Raw genomic sequence first — 15,150 nt, forward strand, 5'->3', positions numbered from 1 at the left:
TTCTGGTTTCCTATTTCATTCAAAAATTTAGATATTTATTATGTAAATGTATATTACTTATTTGATTTAGAGCTCGCTTTTCTGACAATTACAGGACCCTAAAACTGAACAACATTGTAAAATAAAACAGATGGTCTTTCATATATTTAGTATTTAACCACTAAGGCTCTAAAAGTACATGTACTTTGTACTGTATACACTTGTACTTTGAAACATATTCAGAAAACCATTAGTAGCCAGTGCAGGATTTTCAACATGAGAATCTGTTCTCAGTTGCTACAGTATTCAGTATTCCAATCAACACATTTTTCACCTTCTAAACAAAGCATGTAGCAGAAATTGTTTCAGAAAGAATACTAGATGCAGCTACAGAAAGTTATTCCTTGGCACTGCTTCCACCTGACTATCAAAAACAGCTGAGACTGAAAGAACAATCTCAAACTTGAGATTTCAGGAGCAGTACATCTCTATCTCCAAAAGGATACACTTTGATCCTACTAATCAACAGCACATTTAAGTTTTTTTTAAAGAGCATGCTACCATATAAGCAACAATGGCCACAAATTACTCAGTTCTTGCAGAAGGAAACATTTATGTTCCTAATGTTTAAAAGATCTTAGTTCTACTGGGGAAAATACAATTTCCATAGCAATTGGTATGATTGCCTGAATATTTTAATATCTAAGTCCCATTAATAAAAAATAAATAAATAAATCTTAGTTTGCAAGAGAAATATTTTACTGTAGCTTTCAATTTCCAACTAGGACAAATAGCCATGGTATTCATAAGCAGGAGATTTATAAAGATAAGTGCTAGATTTCCATTTAAATTCTGTAAGTAGACTTATACAATCTTCCTTACGATGAATACATTGTTCTATTCTAAAATTCAAAATACTATACTAAATACATTTAATATTTAAATTCAATGCATATTCTGACTAAACAGCTGACTAAAAGAAATGCTCTCTTTTCAGCATATTCCTGTGAATCTAAGAAGTACGTAACACATGAGATGACTCACTATCTCGTCAAACAGAGATAGCAGTTCTATCCCCCAACTAGCAAGTCCTCCTAAAATCTTCTCACATCAAGACTGGTAGTCCTTTTCTTTCTCAAGTCTTCAGACAGGAAGGATGTGACACCAGCATCAGCATAAACCATAAATATGACAGTAGTAGCAAACTCTGGATTATTTTAATCCCAAATCCATTGTGTAGGGCAAAGGATAGGATGAACAGGAAAAAGGACAAGATGGCCACTGTCACCCAGCAACTGACTTGCTCCTGCTTTCATTACCATCTCCATTTCCCCTGAGCTGTGGTGGAATTAGAATGCAGAATTGCAGGCTACCTCTGCTCACAGCCAAAAGTTTAATCCTGACCTGCTCAAGGTTGACTCAGCCGTCTATCCTTCTGAAGTCAGTAAAATGAGGACCCAGACTGTTACGGCAACATGCTGACTCTGTAAACCGGCTTAAGAGAGTATTGTAAAGCATTATAAAGCAGTATATAAGTCTAAGGGCTACTGCTATTTCTATTTCAAGCCCAGATTAAGTAACTGCTAGAATTTCCTAGATATTGGCTGTTAGAAATAGCTGGCACCAAATAGCTATTGTCAGTAAATATGAATACCATTAGCCACATGCTATATAGCTGTCTTTTTACCCTCTGAGCTCTCACATTTTCACCAAACATGCACAATGCCAGCCAGCTGATTAGCAAACAACTCAACATCTCCATCAACTATCTTAACATTTCTCCATGTACTCAAGCCATTCAACATAAACATTTAGCCTTGATGCTATATAAAAAAATCTACAAACTGTTGTTGGACTGTATTAATTTATCCCCATCGAAGTATGTTTCACTTTGTATGTTTCTTGTTTAAACTTAACTGAATAAGTATTGTGCAGAAGAAATTTGTGAAGGACTACTGTAGCAAAGCAATTATATATATTATCTAGTCAAATATATTCATAAATAAATTGTATAGAAACTCTTAACTTTAATAACCACCATACAGCTATGTAGAGATTACAGCTATGAAATCAGGGGTCGTTGGTGCTTTCTGAGCTTGCTTGTTTTCTTGCAGTCATTTCATTACCCAAACCTTTGAAATATTAGGTTCATTTATGTACATAGTTTTTCAATAGTGCATTAGCTTAAATTTAAAAAATAGTGCCTGAAAAAAATGTTCTGAAGAACAGTGTTTCAGCGATAGTATTTTGACATCTAAACTTTAAAAAATGTTACACATTTCTACTTTGGCTTATATTTTTAGAACTACTGACAAAAATGCTTAGAATATAAACAGCACATTCTATAATTCTTACACTTTTATATATTTCATTTATATGCAAATGTATAATGATAATCTGTATTTTTTTGCTTACAGTTGATCTAAGTATACATCAGAACACTAATTGTCAGGCACAAGCAATCAGATCCACATGTGTAGAGTTCAAGCAGACTATTTTATTGTATTCTGCCTATAATACAAGAATCTCCCCAGACTTCTCTTGGGAGCAAACAGATAAGATCCCATGGAAATTGGGCGGGGAGGGGGCCGGTGTCAGCCCTAGGTGTCTTGTGGCTGCACAACAACTCAAAACTAATTCCCAGGATGAACCGTGCTCTCCTGGGTGGCAGTTTCCCAACACTTTCATACTATTTCCAAATACTCATTGCCATAAGTTCATTCTGAGTTGAGACAAATGGCCCTGGAATTTTTAGATGATGTATCTGGTGAGGAAAATGATGGCCAATGAAGGACAAGGCAGCAATACAGTGTGTAAATTGCGTCTTTAACAGCTGCCTACAGCATTCCCACGCAGCTAACAACGATTACGATTAATAATCAGAATAACAGTAATAGTGCCAACAAAAAGCAAAGAACGTACTATAAAGAAGTGTAGTGATACAAACTTTGGGGGATTGTAAAGCTTCCTAAACAAAAATATCAACGCGCGGAAGAAAAACTAAAAGCGTCACACATCAGTCTTCTTGGCCAGTCCAAGTCATTTAGGTTAAAGCGCATGCTGTAGGTGAAGAGCCAAGAACACACCGGCCAGTCCAGCACCGCCACTGCCGCCGCCTTCCCGCATCGGCTGCTCCCAATGCCCGCCCCTTCTCCGCTCTCCGCCTGCGCAGCCGCGCCCCTCCGTCGCCCTGAGAGAGGACAGAGCTGATGGCGGCTGCGCGCTGCAGGTGGTGGCCTCGCTGAGCGTTGGGTTGGTTAATGCTAAGGGATTGCCAGCGGCGGCCTTCCGGGGGGTTTTTAAGCAAGCCGGTGAGTTGTGCAGTTGCAGCCGGAGCCCCCGCTTTATGCCTACCGAGCTGAGAAGGGGCAGGGCGGTGCGTGAGTTTGGCGAGCGCCCTCTCTGGCTCGGGTTCGACTCTGGCAATAGACTGGGGGCTCTTGTAAGAAGCCGGAGGCAACTACCTCTGAAAGAGCCGGCTAAGTTTGCTCAACGACTAAGTTCGCTGGGCTTCGGGGCTGGAAAAGCCAAGTACCCCCTTTACTCCCATCTTGCACTCATATCCTAACCGTGTTTACTTGGAAGGAAAAACGCCGAGTTTTGGTGAACAATGTTTTGAGCCTGCTTTAAATGTGCAACCTTGCAGACTAACCCTAACTATGTTTCCTTGAAAGTTCACATTGAATTCAGTAGGACTTCCTGTTAAAGACGTGTAGCCCATGCCAATGTAGAGTTATGTTTACCTGTTTCCATTCATTTTAAGTGGTTCAAGCATAACTTGATTGCACTGGTCTGTGCTCTGCATTTACTATTTGACATACGGAACCTGGATATGAGTCCTGTCTGAGTACTTATATTTAAATGCAAGTCAGATTAAAACTATGGTTTTTGATGGGGCTTGACCTCAGACACTATCTGACACGGTTTTGAGTATGCTAATTACAAAAATTTACAAAATATAGGCAGTATTCTGTGTCTTGATATCCATTTTTCTTTGTTCTGAGGATCCTCAGAAAGTGGTACCAAGTTACCATTAAGGACTTCTATTCAGTGACAATAGCAAATATTGATGCTGATGTATATTAGATGCTTTTCTGTCTTTGATGTTCCATGATTACGTATCTTAATACTGTTTTGCAATATTGTATAAGGATAATGTTTCTAATTCAGCCATGAAGACTATTGGTAATAAAAGTTGAATTATCATTGTTTAATCTCCATGATTGTAAAATTTTAAATATTTTTAAATGTGAAATTATAAATCAAAGTAGAAAGTAATATCTGTTTTCACCAACTAAAACCATATTTATTTGACAGGACTAACTGAAAAACAAAACTTTGGGAGGAATCTTAAGAAGCCTTCAGCCAAAGCGCAGAGAGGAAGTCAGATTTTGATTTATATGTCTGAGGTAAAAATACTTTGGAAAGATTTTTATTCATTTATAATAGTATACTGGGTCTCTGTGATGTCTACACACCACAAATACATTTACTTTTCAATAGAAAAGAAAGCAAAATAAAGGTTAATTGTTGTAGTCTTCATAAACATATGCAGGTATTGTTACAACCTAAAATGTCAGTTAGTGGCAACCTTTTTTTTTTTAGCTTGAGTCTATATCCATATAACTTTTCAGTGACCATAGCATAGAGCAATCTTTGGCTATAAAACATTGATTTATTTTAGAATTCTTTACCTCTTGTTCAGACATACTGGTCTGTTTTTCTCAGTAAGAGAACTGGATAAATCTGTAATGCAGCCTTAGAACTTACAAATGCTATGTATTTGGATTACTTCTTTCTTCTCTTTCTCTAGTGAAAAAGACAAAAATGTCAGGTATCAAGAGAACTGTAGAGGAGATGGACCCAGACTATGAAGAGATCTCAGTTGCACCTACAAACAAACATCATAAAGCATCAGAACAATCTGGTAAAAAGTTGCAGGATTTGGAAATGGCCAGTCTACAGAAAAGAAGGACTAGGGGGGATATGATAGCAGTATTCCAGTCTTTGAGAGGCTGCCACAAGGAGGAGGGGGTCAATTTATTTTCAAAAGCACCAGAAGGCAAGACAAGCAATGGATGGAAACTAATCAAGGAGAGAAGCAACCTGGAATTAAGGAGAAACTTCCTAACAGTGAGGACAATTAACCAGTGGAACAGCTTGCCTTCAGATGTTGTGGGTGGTTCATCACTGTAGGTTTTTAAGAATAGAATGGGCAGCCACTTGTCTGAAATGATATAGGGACTCCTGCTTGAGCAGGGGGCTGGACTAGAAGACCTCCATGGTCCAGCTCTATTCTATTCTGATTCTGATCTTTAAAAAATGAAGAACAGTATGTAATTAAAAACTAAGATTAAAATCAATCTCAATTTTTCCACTTTTTCTTTCACAAATATATAGACAGGTATCATTATGTTTTTGTGTGATATTGATCTTAGTTCAACTCATTGTCCAAGAAACACATTATCCAATGTCATAATGTTGAGACCTTATTGATTACTAAAACTGGCTAATACATATATTACTCTAAGCATAGTATAATGTGAGTCCAACAATAGTGATTTATAAGCCATTTTTATGGCTTATTACAATTCATAATTTAGTATAATGTGAGACTCCAGGATTTTGTGTTTATGTAGGTCTTAAAGATTCCTGTTATGGGTGACAATCAAGTCCTACTGTTTCTAAATTTTCTTTCAGCAGTATTTAGATTTCAAAAATATATCAGTTACAATAGTCCTTGAAATAGATGCATTATCTTTACATAATTTGTGTATAATCTGATGTTGCTATTTTCTTCCAACCTGTCCTGGTCAAACTGATATCATAAATATTTTTAGCTTATATGTGAAACGTATTTTGAGAAACATTGCAAAAAGCCTTAAATATCTTAAACATAAAAACCTTAATTGTATGAACTCTTTCTACATAGCTCGAGATGCTACAGTACAGAAAATTGAGACAATTATTAAAGAACAGTTTTCTATAGAAATGAAAAATAAAGAACATGAGATTCAAGTGATCGATCAGGTATATAAATATCATGTTTATTATAAATTGAGAAACAGAAGCAGGAATTTGTGCAGCCATTTCTTAAATGGATTTTCATTTCGACAGCGGCTAATTGAAGCAAGAAGAATGATGGATAAACTGCGAGCCTGCATTGTGGCGAACTACTATGCTTCTGCTGGACTCTTTAAAGTTGGGGAGGTAAGCAATGCCTGCCTTAATCTATATCAAGATTTCCCAAAGTGGTCAGTGTTGACTCCCTTGGTTTGATGGGATGATCCATTGATGATGTCATTTGTAGAGCTATTGGTTAAAGTAGTATTCATTAAATAATATTCATATAATGCTTGGGAGTCAATTAACAACTGAAATATCATGAAGGGGTCAATGAACTGAAATCTCAAGGAACTCCTCTTCTAAATGCTGGCATTCATGTATTTAAACATGCAGGTTGGAAAGAAGTACTAGTGATAATTCAGCAGTGTGTTTTAGATGTCCCTCCAGATATTTTTAAACTTTATGCTGGCTAACCATGCTGGGCATTATGGTAGGAAAGGTTGTAGATCATATATTAGTGTAACTACTTGAAAGCTTCCATTAAAGAAACAGAACTAAATTTCAGCAGGAGCAAACTTGAATTAAAAAACAACAGCCTGTTTTTAGTTTGAATATTGAGAAAAATAATTAAGACTAAGATGGAAGACGTTTATATCATGAACAAAGCAGCTCTTAAAAAAATGGACCAAAAATTGAATGGTAAAAGTTCTTTTTCTTGTCTGTCTCTTGTCAAAAAGTTTCAGATGTTGAGAAATAATGCCTGTTGGGACTCTACTGCTGCAAATCAGAAGCAGATTTATCTAGCTTCAAAGAAGGTAGAGAGTGAGCTAGATAGCTACCTTTCCTGTGAACACACAGCTATCAAGTTTTAGTATTCTGTGTTAGCCTCCAAAACTTATATGAATGAGCTACTTATAAGAGCAGCTCTGATGGTGTCATAGTATTGCCATCTGATTTGGTTTATTTTGCTATTCAGCCCCTAGCTCAATGGTAGACATACATGTTCCGTGCTCTTTGTCCTTGGTTTCCTGCCTGCTGTCTTCTTTTTAAGAGGATCAAGAAGCATTTACTATGAAAAGCTACAGATTCTGATTGCAGCTGTTATTAAAACAGAACTGGGCGGAAAATATATCCAGTGTCTGAAGGATTTGCAATAAATCAGCAACTATTTTAACTTCCATGTTTTTAATAAATAGACCTGCTTCTTCAACTCCTACCTGCCATTAGGTATAATCAGTAGTGGAATTCTCTGTAAGATCCATAGATATGTCTTATATACCAGGTTGCCAGGAGCTGATTTTAGGGGATTAGTTTAAAAAATCTGCAAGCCTGACATCTGTGTCATCCTATACTAAAAAAAAAGCCTGAACAAATGCTGTTTTATTTCAGGGAATGAGGACTTGTGATTCTACGGTTTTTAACCATCCAACTATCAAGAAATTTTTAGAATCTCCATCCCGATCATCCTCTCCCACTAATCAGGGCTCAGAAACTCTGTCAGTTAATCATTCAGAGAGTGAATCATCTCAGCACATGGAATACATGTTGGGAAAAGACAATGGTAGTCTGGATGTGGAAGAAAGAATGCCAAGCAAACTTGACTTGAGTCTGCACAAGAATGCTGGACAGGTGATATGACAACAATGTGTTAAAATAATTATCAGAAACAAAAGTTGTTTTGTAATAGCATGGCAAATGGAATCCTGTTTCCCTTATTGGAAGCTCTATAAATACCACTATAAAGAACAAAATCATTTTCTACCTATTTCCAGTCGATGTAATCATATGTATGTGAGCCTTCCCCTACTTGGTGCCCTCTCAATATGTAGGAATTTAATTTCCATAATTTCCAGCTAGTATAGTCAAAAGGAAATGTGAGATTCCCAGCAATATAAAGGTATTAGGTTAAAGGATGCTGATCTACTGTAATACTTTTGGAGTGTTCATAATTTGGGCTTCCAGTTTATGGCCGCTGAATAACAGCATTTATGCAGTTTTTTAAATGTCCCAAGCAGAAAAAGATTAGGATTTTAAACTGTGAGCATGGTCCATTTTCCTCAGAAGAGTGGAAACCAATTTTCATTTCCCAATGCAATTCCTTCATTTGATCAGTAGCTAAAGCACTCCCAGAAGTAGCCTAGCCTGAAATTGTCACTTCAGACTCTTCAATAATTTTGCATGTTGATATTCCCTTAATAATGCAAAACTACTGTTGTTTTGGATAGGATCGTATAACATAACCCAGAGTTTCAAGAATTTGTCCTTGTATCTCTAATCTCTACCTATTGCCTCTTCAGCTCTGCTTGCATTTAAAGAAGTAAAAGCTTTAATCTGGATGAAAGTACATTTCTTTTTATTTTTCCACTTTGCTTAGATTACTTTCTATCCAAGGATTACAGCATTTTAAGATATTTTCCTTCCAAACTCCTGGGCTATATAGAAGCTTGATGGCATTCCATGAGAAACTAAGGGAAAAAATGAGAGAGAGAATCAAATGCATCCAGGTGGACTGTGTTCATGACAACTTATTGCTTTGACTCTTGATCAGAGTTTCCAGGATTTTTTTTAACCGAATATTTAAAACATTGAAAACTTATGGAAATCTCTCCTATATTCTTTTGAGTCACCGTTTAGTATAAACCCAGTGAGAGACCTTACAAATTGCATCATTGCTTTGTTATATAGTATAAGGAATTTTCAAAAATCTTTTTTGTTTTAGATAAGAGTAACATGAACATGTCAACTTTATCCAGATTCATGTATTTAAATATTATCTTTGTAACATGCTCAAAACCAAATCTGATGATGCCATGTTTTACATTTACAGATTATGTAAGGCTAGTTATAATTTTAAGAGTAGAAAGGTTTATATATATATTTTAAATGCTTGCAACCTCCATTAAAAATCTTTCTCCCTAAACATCCTCATGTAGATTTCTAAACATTCCATCTTTAGGGCATTTCTGGTGTTTCAAGAGATTACGAAGCAGAGCTGAGAAAGGCTGGTTTTTCAAATGAAGAGCATTCACGATTATTTGTGAAGAAAACAATAGTTGTTGGCAATGTTTCCAAGTAAGTATTTGAAGTTTTTATGTTTTTGTTTCTCTTTTCCTATCCACTTCAAATATGAATTGAAATTAGAAGAGGGGTGATCAGACTATGGAATTAGTAAAGTCCCCGGTGTTCTCGGTTTGCCTGCAGACTTTTCATTATCCAACTAGATAATGTCATCATTGTTAATATGGAATCAGTAAACAACTGATTTTCATTCTGTTCCAATAATATCTTAACCGTTATTTTTAGATAACCCTGTTGCTTCAGGGCAAGACGAAACCCATACCATTCTTTCTTCATAGTACAGAAGGCAACTAGCTACTGGTTTGGATAATGTTGATTGGAAGTGCTTAAAGAGTTGCTGCTATTCTTAGCTCCCCCTCCAGCCCCTAGATATACTCTATACTGACATTTCCTGGTGAACATTTTAGGAAGCATATACTAAGTCAAGTAACAGGCTGGAGTGACTCACCATAGCTTCATATGACACTCCTGGCAATAACACTCAGTGGGACAGTTAGATAAATAATGACGCACATTTCCCCCTCCAACCTGTATCAGAGAATTGGCTGGGTGAAGGCATAATAAATAGCTTTAACCAGCACTTCCCAGCACTCAGAAAGAAAGGAGGGTGGAGGAAGTGTATTTGTTTTGCTACATGATAATGTTTTTATATATCTTTCTGTTAGTCATCTAGACAATATAATCTCTCTCCTTTTGATTTCTGATGTCATTCTTTATTTTCTCTTCCACTGGAAAAAAAATCCAACACTAGCATGTTTTTATTTTTTCTTATAGGTGAAGGGAAAAGGAGGGCATTTCCTTGGGTAAAAGCAAGCATTCCCTCAACGTATCCCTTTCTTTCCGTTACTGTCATTAGAAGAATGACAAAACATTTTGTCACTGAAGCGTTTTCCTGAAGAGACGTTCTTCTCTGTCACAAACAGAACCATAACTGCCTTTCATTCCAGTATTTAGGATTGCTTAATTAATTAGTGAATAGGAATAGAATTAATTTTGGTGGGGGGGGGGGGTTCCTGTCTTCCAGATACATTCCTCCTGATAAGAGAGAAGAGAATGACCAATCCACCCATAAATGGATGGTGTACGTAAGAGGTTCCCGACGAGAGCCAAGCATTGATCATTTTGTTAAAAAAGTTTGGTTCTTCCTTCATCCCAGCTATAAACCTAACGATCTTGTTGAAGTCAGGTAACACAGATTTCATTGAAATCATTTGAATGGTTTGATTTCAAATGCTCACTATCTTTTCTGCAACTTCCTCCTCTCTAGTATCTGTGGGTAACGTTATGGATAGAATTTCTCCTTGAAGTAGAAAACACACCACTTAGTGGTACTGCTTGGATCCAACATGGTCACTGGCACAGCATCCCCAAGCAGACTCAGTAACTTGGAATACTCTTCTGTCAGCTCTTCTAGTTTCTCTGATATATCATTTCCTGGATAGGAGGATTTCATTTCATTTATTTAGTTATTTTAAATGGATATGACATTTTCGTTAGCCCCATTCCAAGGCTCAAACATTTCTTGGTATTTTTTTTTTCATTTTTGTTTTTTTATATTTGTTACAAGAAATAACTAAAGCCTCCATTGTCCATATTTGTAGAGAACCTCCTTTCCATCTGACGAGGCGGGGCTGGGGAGAGTTTCCAGTGAGGGTTCAGATTCATTTTAAGGATAGCCAAAACAAAAGGATTGACATTATACACCATCTCAAGGTAATGCTGTAGTGTTCCATAATATAATGCCTAGTTTTGTCCCACATCTTTTTTTGAATACTTTTTCTCAAGGAAATAGTTAATCTGATTTTGTGTTTTATAAGGTAAAATGAACATAACAAATGTTATGTGTACAAAAGACATCTGCAATTTAACATGATTCTGTTTTGTTTTGTTTCCATATTGCCATATTGATCTATTACACATGCAAAGGTATAGTGATCATATGTTCTTGGAAGAAATAAAGAACAAACCTAAAAAATGGGCAAATCTAAAAGAGGTCCATAAGGGGAAAAATGTGTTTATAACGTTATAATTTTACAAAGGAAAATTCAAGAGCAGAACCAAGAAAATAAATAATTCTAAAGGACCTCTTTCTGAAATGTAATAAAGTTCATATGGTCACTGTATGCAAAGATAACAGACTTTATATGTGCTATATGCATGCAGATATGGAGCTACAAATCATGTTAAATGTGTTTTTTTTTCTAAGATGTTAAATGCAGAAGTCAGCAACACAGTACTTATAATTAAAAAAAACACCAGATATCACCTGTGGGACACCCAAAATTATTTAAATTACATTAATTTTTAACTTAATAAGCTTTAAAAAGAAGAGAGATTGCTTGGAATTTCAAGCAGAAATATTGGGAAAATGCAGGAATTTTAAAATATTCAGGTTTTTAAAACATCCATGCCTATAATGATTGCCAGTGCATAAAGCATAACCAAGAAATGTTTCTGTCAGATTGAAGAATTTCCCTTCTCCCCAGATAAAAAAGAAATCACCCAGGTAAATCCTAGTGTGACTATCATGAATTATACAGTTGCAAGAAAAAGTATGTGAACCCTTTGGGATTACGTGGAGTTTTGCATGAATTGGCCATAAAATGCGCTCTACACGTCATGTAAGTCACAACAATAGAAAAACACAGTCTGCTTAAAATAATACTACACAAACATTAGCTGTTGTCATGTTTTAATTGAACATAAGATGGAAACATTCACAGTACAGGGTGGAAAAAGTATGTGAACCTTTGGACTTAATAACTGGTTGACCCTCCTTTGGCAACAGTAACCTCAACCAAACATTTCCTGTAGTTGCAGATCAGACCTGCACAACAATCTGGAGTAATTTTGGACCACTCCTCTGCACAAAACTGTTTCAGTGTAGCGATATTGTTGGGATGTCTGGTGTGAATCGCTCTCTTAAGGTCATGCCACAGCATTTCAATCGGGTTGAGATCAGGACTCTGACTGGGCCACTCCAGAAGGCGTATTCTGTTCTGTTGAAGCCATTGTTTTGTTGAATTACTTGTATGCTTTGGGTCATTGTCCTGTTGCATCACCCATCCTCTGCAGAGCTTCAGTTGGCGGACAGGTGGTCGTACGTTTTCCTGCAAAATGTCCTGATAAACTCTGGAATTCATTTTCCCATCAGTGACAACAATCCGTCCAGGCCCTGAGGCAGCAAAGCAGCCCCAAACCATGATGCTCCCTCCGCCGTGTTTTACAGTGGGGATGAGGTTTTGATGTTGGTGTGCTGTGCCTTTTTTTCTCCACACATAGTATTGTGTGTTTTTCCCAAACAACTCAATTTTGGTTTCATCTGTCCACAGTATATTTTGCCAGTAGTGCTGTGGAACATCCAGGTGCTCTTTTGCAAACTTCAAACGTGCTGCAATATTTTACAGCAATGGCTTCCTCCATGGTGTCCTCCCATGTACTCCATTCTTGTTTAATGTTTTCCTTATTGTAGATGTGTCAACAAAAATGTTAGCATGTGCCAGAGATTTCTGTAGGTCTTTAGCTGACACTCTAGGATTCTTCTTTACCTCATTAAGCATTATGCGCTGTGCTCTTGCAGTCATTTTTACAGGACGACCACGCCTAGGGAGAGTAGCAACAGTGCTAAACTTTCTCCATTTGTAGACAGACTGTCTTACCGTGGACACATGAACAACAAGGCTTTTGGAGATACTTTTGTAACCCTTTCCAGCTTCATGCAAGTCAACAATTCTTGATCGTAGGTCTTCTGAGAGCTCTTTTCTGCGAGGCATGGTTCACATCAGACAGTGCTTCTTGAGACCAGTAAACCCAAAACAGGTGTGTGTTTTTAAAGGGCAGGACAGCTGTCAGCAACACATCCAATATCATCACACTGGTTGGAGTCAAGGTTGGCTCACTCCTGGCTCCAATTAGCTCTTGGAGAAGTCATTAGGCTAGGGCACAGGTCGGCAACCTGCGGCTCCGGAGCCGCATGCGGCTCTTTGAGCTGTCCCATGCGGCTCCCAGGCCTCCTCCCTCTGCCATGTTTACTTTTCAAAAAAAAAAAAATCAATTTAAACTTCTCACAAAAAAACTTGAAAAGTTTAAATTGATTGGTTGGTTTGTGGGACCGCCCACAAACCGTTTGTGGGACCGCCCACAAACCTCTGTTTTTTTAACTGTACTTGCAGAGTGGAGGAAGAGAGGAAGAAGTAAAAAGGTGAGCAGGGTGGGGTGGCGGAGGCTTGCAGATCTGCTGCCTTCGCCACCCCTTCGTTTGTGGTGGGGGAGGTTAGGGTTAAGGTTGCCCCCTTCTCCTCGCCGAGGCTAGCAGCCCCGGTGGGGAGAAGGTGCCTTCCCCCCCTTCCTTCTCCTCGCTGTGGGAGAAGGCGTGTTTCCCCTCCCTTTCTCCTTGCCGCGGCTAGCAGCCTCGGCAGGGAGAAGGAAAGGGCGATTTCCCCCCCCTTCTCCTTGCCGCGGCTAGCAGCCTCGGCAGGGAGAAGGAAAGGGCGATTTCCCCCCCCCCTTCTCCTTGCCGCGGCTAGCAGCCTCGGCAGGGAGAAGGAAAGGGCGATTTCCCCCCCCCTTCTCCTTGCCGCGGCTAGCAGCCTCGGCAGGGAGAAGGAAAGGGCGATTTCCCCCCTTTCTCCTTGCCGCGGCTAGCAGCCTCGGCAGGGAGAAGGAAAGGGCGATTTCCCCCCCCTTCTCCTTGCCGCGGCTAGCAGCCCTGGCGAGGGAGAAGGCGCGTCCCCCCTTCCTTCTCCCTGCCGTGGCTAGCAGCGATTTACCCTCCCCTTCCTATGAGGGGAGGCGGCAGGAGCTCACGGGGGCTGCTGCTGCCACGTCTCGCCTCTCCCTTCGCTTTTTGGACCAGCGTGGGACTGCTTGGACCCCAGCGCTAAAATCCCCGCCATGGCCGCCTCCGCTCCGCTCTGGGCAGGAAGCACCTAGTCAGGCCCTCCTCAGTCTGCGGAGGAGCAAGTGAGGCGCTGCGGGAATCTCCGCGAGCGCTAGTCCTGGGGTGGTTGGGACGGAGCGCCGTCGCTCTGCTCGGGCGCTTTTGGCGGGACAGGGAAGAAGTGGCACACGCAGATTGAAGTTCTCTCTCTCTCTTTCTCTCTTTGGCGCGGCGGCGGGGAAGAGAGAGAGAAGGATAAGGGAGGGGGTGAGGCGTTAAAATCCCCGCTTCCAGTGGCCGCCTCCGGACTAGCGAGGATGTTGCCTGAGGTAATGGCGGGCGAGGGAGGCAGAGGCGAGCAGGGCAGAGCGGAGCTGAGCAAAGAGAGGATGGCAGGCAGCCCCACCAAAGCTGGCTGACGGGAAGAGAGAGAGAGTGTGCGTGCGCACTCTCCAAACCGCCGCTGTCCCGTTTGCACAGCTGCCGCGTTCGTTCATGTTTGATGAGCGTGGCAGACCTCCGAACGGGACAGCAGCGGTTTGGAGAGTGCACGCGCACCTCTCCAAACTGCTACCGTCCTCTTTGCACAGCTGCTGAGTTCGTCCGTGTTCCTTTCAGTTTCTTTCAAACACGGAGGAATGCAGCAGCTCTGCAAATGGGGCGGCGGCGGTTTGGAGAGCTGCTGCATTCATCAAACGCAGAGGTTTGGAGGTCCCGGGAGAGGGGCAGGGCATTCGGGTGGCTCCGGCGGCGCCCGGGCTGAAGGCGCCGCAGCAACCTAGTGCCCGTCGCCTGCGAGTCCGTCCCTCCCCCCACCCCCCCCGTGTAAGCTGGCGGCACTGGGCAGTGACAGGTGCATGCGGTGCGGGTGTAGGGGTGGTGTATGTTTTTGCTTGTTCTGCGCATGCGCGTGCGTGCCCACGTGCATGCCTACATGCGCGCGTACATTTTGCGGCTCCCACTTTTTTGTGTGTATGACGGAACCGGTTCTGAGTGGCTCTTTTGCTGTTTTGGGTTGCTGACCCCTGGGCTAGGGGTTCACATACTTTTTCCACCCTGCACTGTGAATGTTTCCATCTTATGTTCAATTAAAACATGACAACAGCTAATGTTTGTGTAGTATTATTTTAAGCAGACTGTGTTTTTCT

At 40.1% G+C, this 15,150-nt stretch overlaps 1 protein-coding gene across 2 annotated transcripts in view; it reads left to right on the forward strand.

Moving 5' to 3' along the window:
- The first annotated feature begins 3,169 nt into the window (after positions 1 to 3,169).
- The window catches only part of YEATS2 (YEATS domain containing 2), a 48,356-nt gene continuing 36,375 nt past the window's right edge, over positions 3,170 to 15,150 (forward strand). For both annotated transcript variants that reach the window (XM_083363450.1, XM_083363451.1), the window contains exons 1-9: positions 3,170 to 3,290; positions 4,297 to 4,388; positions 4,793 to 4,906; positions 5,912 to 6,009; positions 6,097 to 6,189; positions 7,435 to 7,674; positions 9,002 to 9,117; positions 10,148 to 10,309; positions 10,725 to 10,836. In XM_083363450.1, coding sequence (XP_083219576.1) covers positions 4,807 to 4,906; positions 5,912 to 6,009; positions 6,097 to 6,189; positions 7,435 to 7,674; positions 9,002 to 9,117; positions 10,148 to 10,309; positions 10,725 to 10,836 — 921 coding nt within the window. In that variant the 5' untranslated portion in view covers positions 3,170 to 3,290; positions 4,297 to 4,388; positions 4,793 to 4,806. The remainder of the gene's footprint in view (positions 3,291 to 4,296; positions 4,389 to 4,792; positions 4,907 to 5,911; positions 6,010 to 6,096; positions 6,190 to 7,434; positions 7,675 to 9,001; positions 9,118 to 10,147; positions 10,310 to 10,724; positions 10,837 to 15,150) is intronic.

The sequence above is a fragment of the Vipera ursinii genome (genome assembly GCF_947247035.1).
Source record: "Vipera ursinii genome assembly, chromosome: 5".
Lineage (NCBI taxonomy): Eukaryota > Metazoa > Chordata > Lepidosauria > Squamata > Viperidae > Vipera > Vipera ursinii.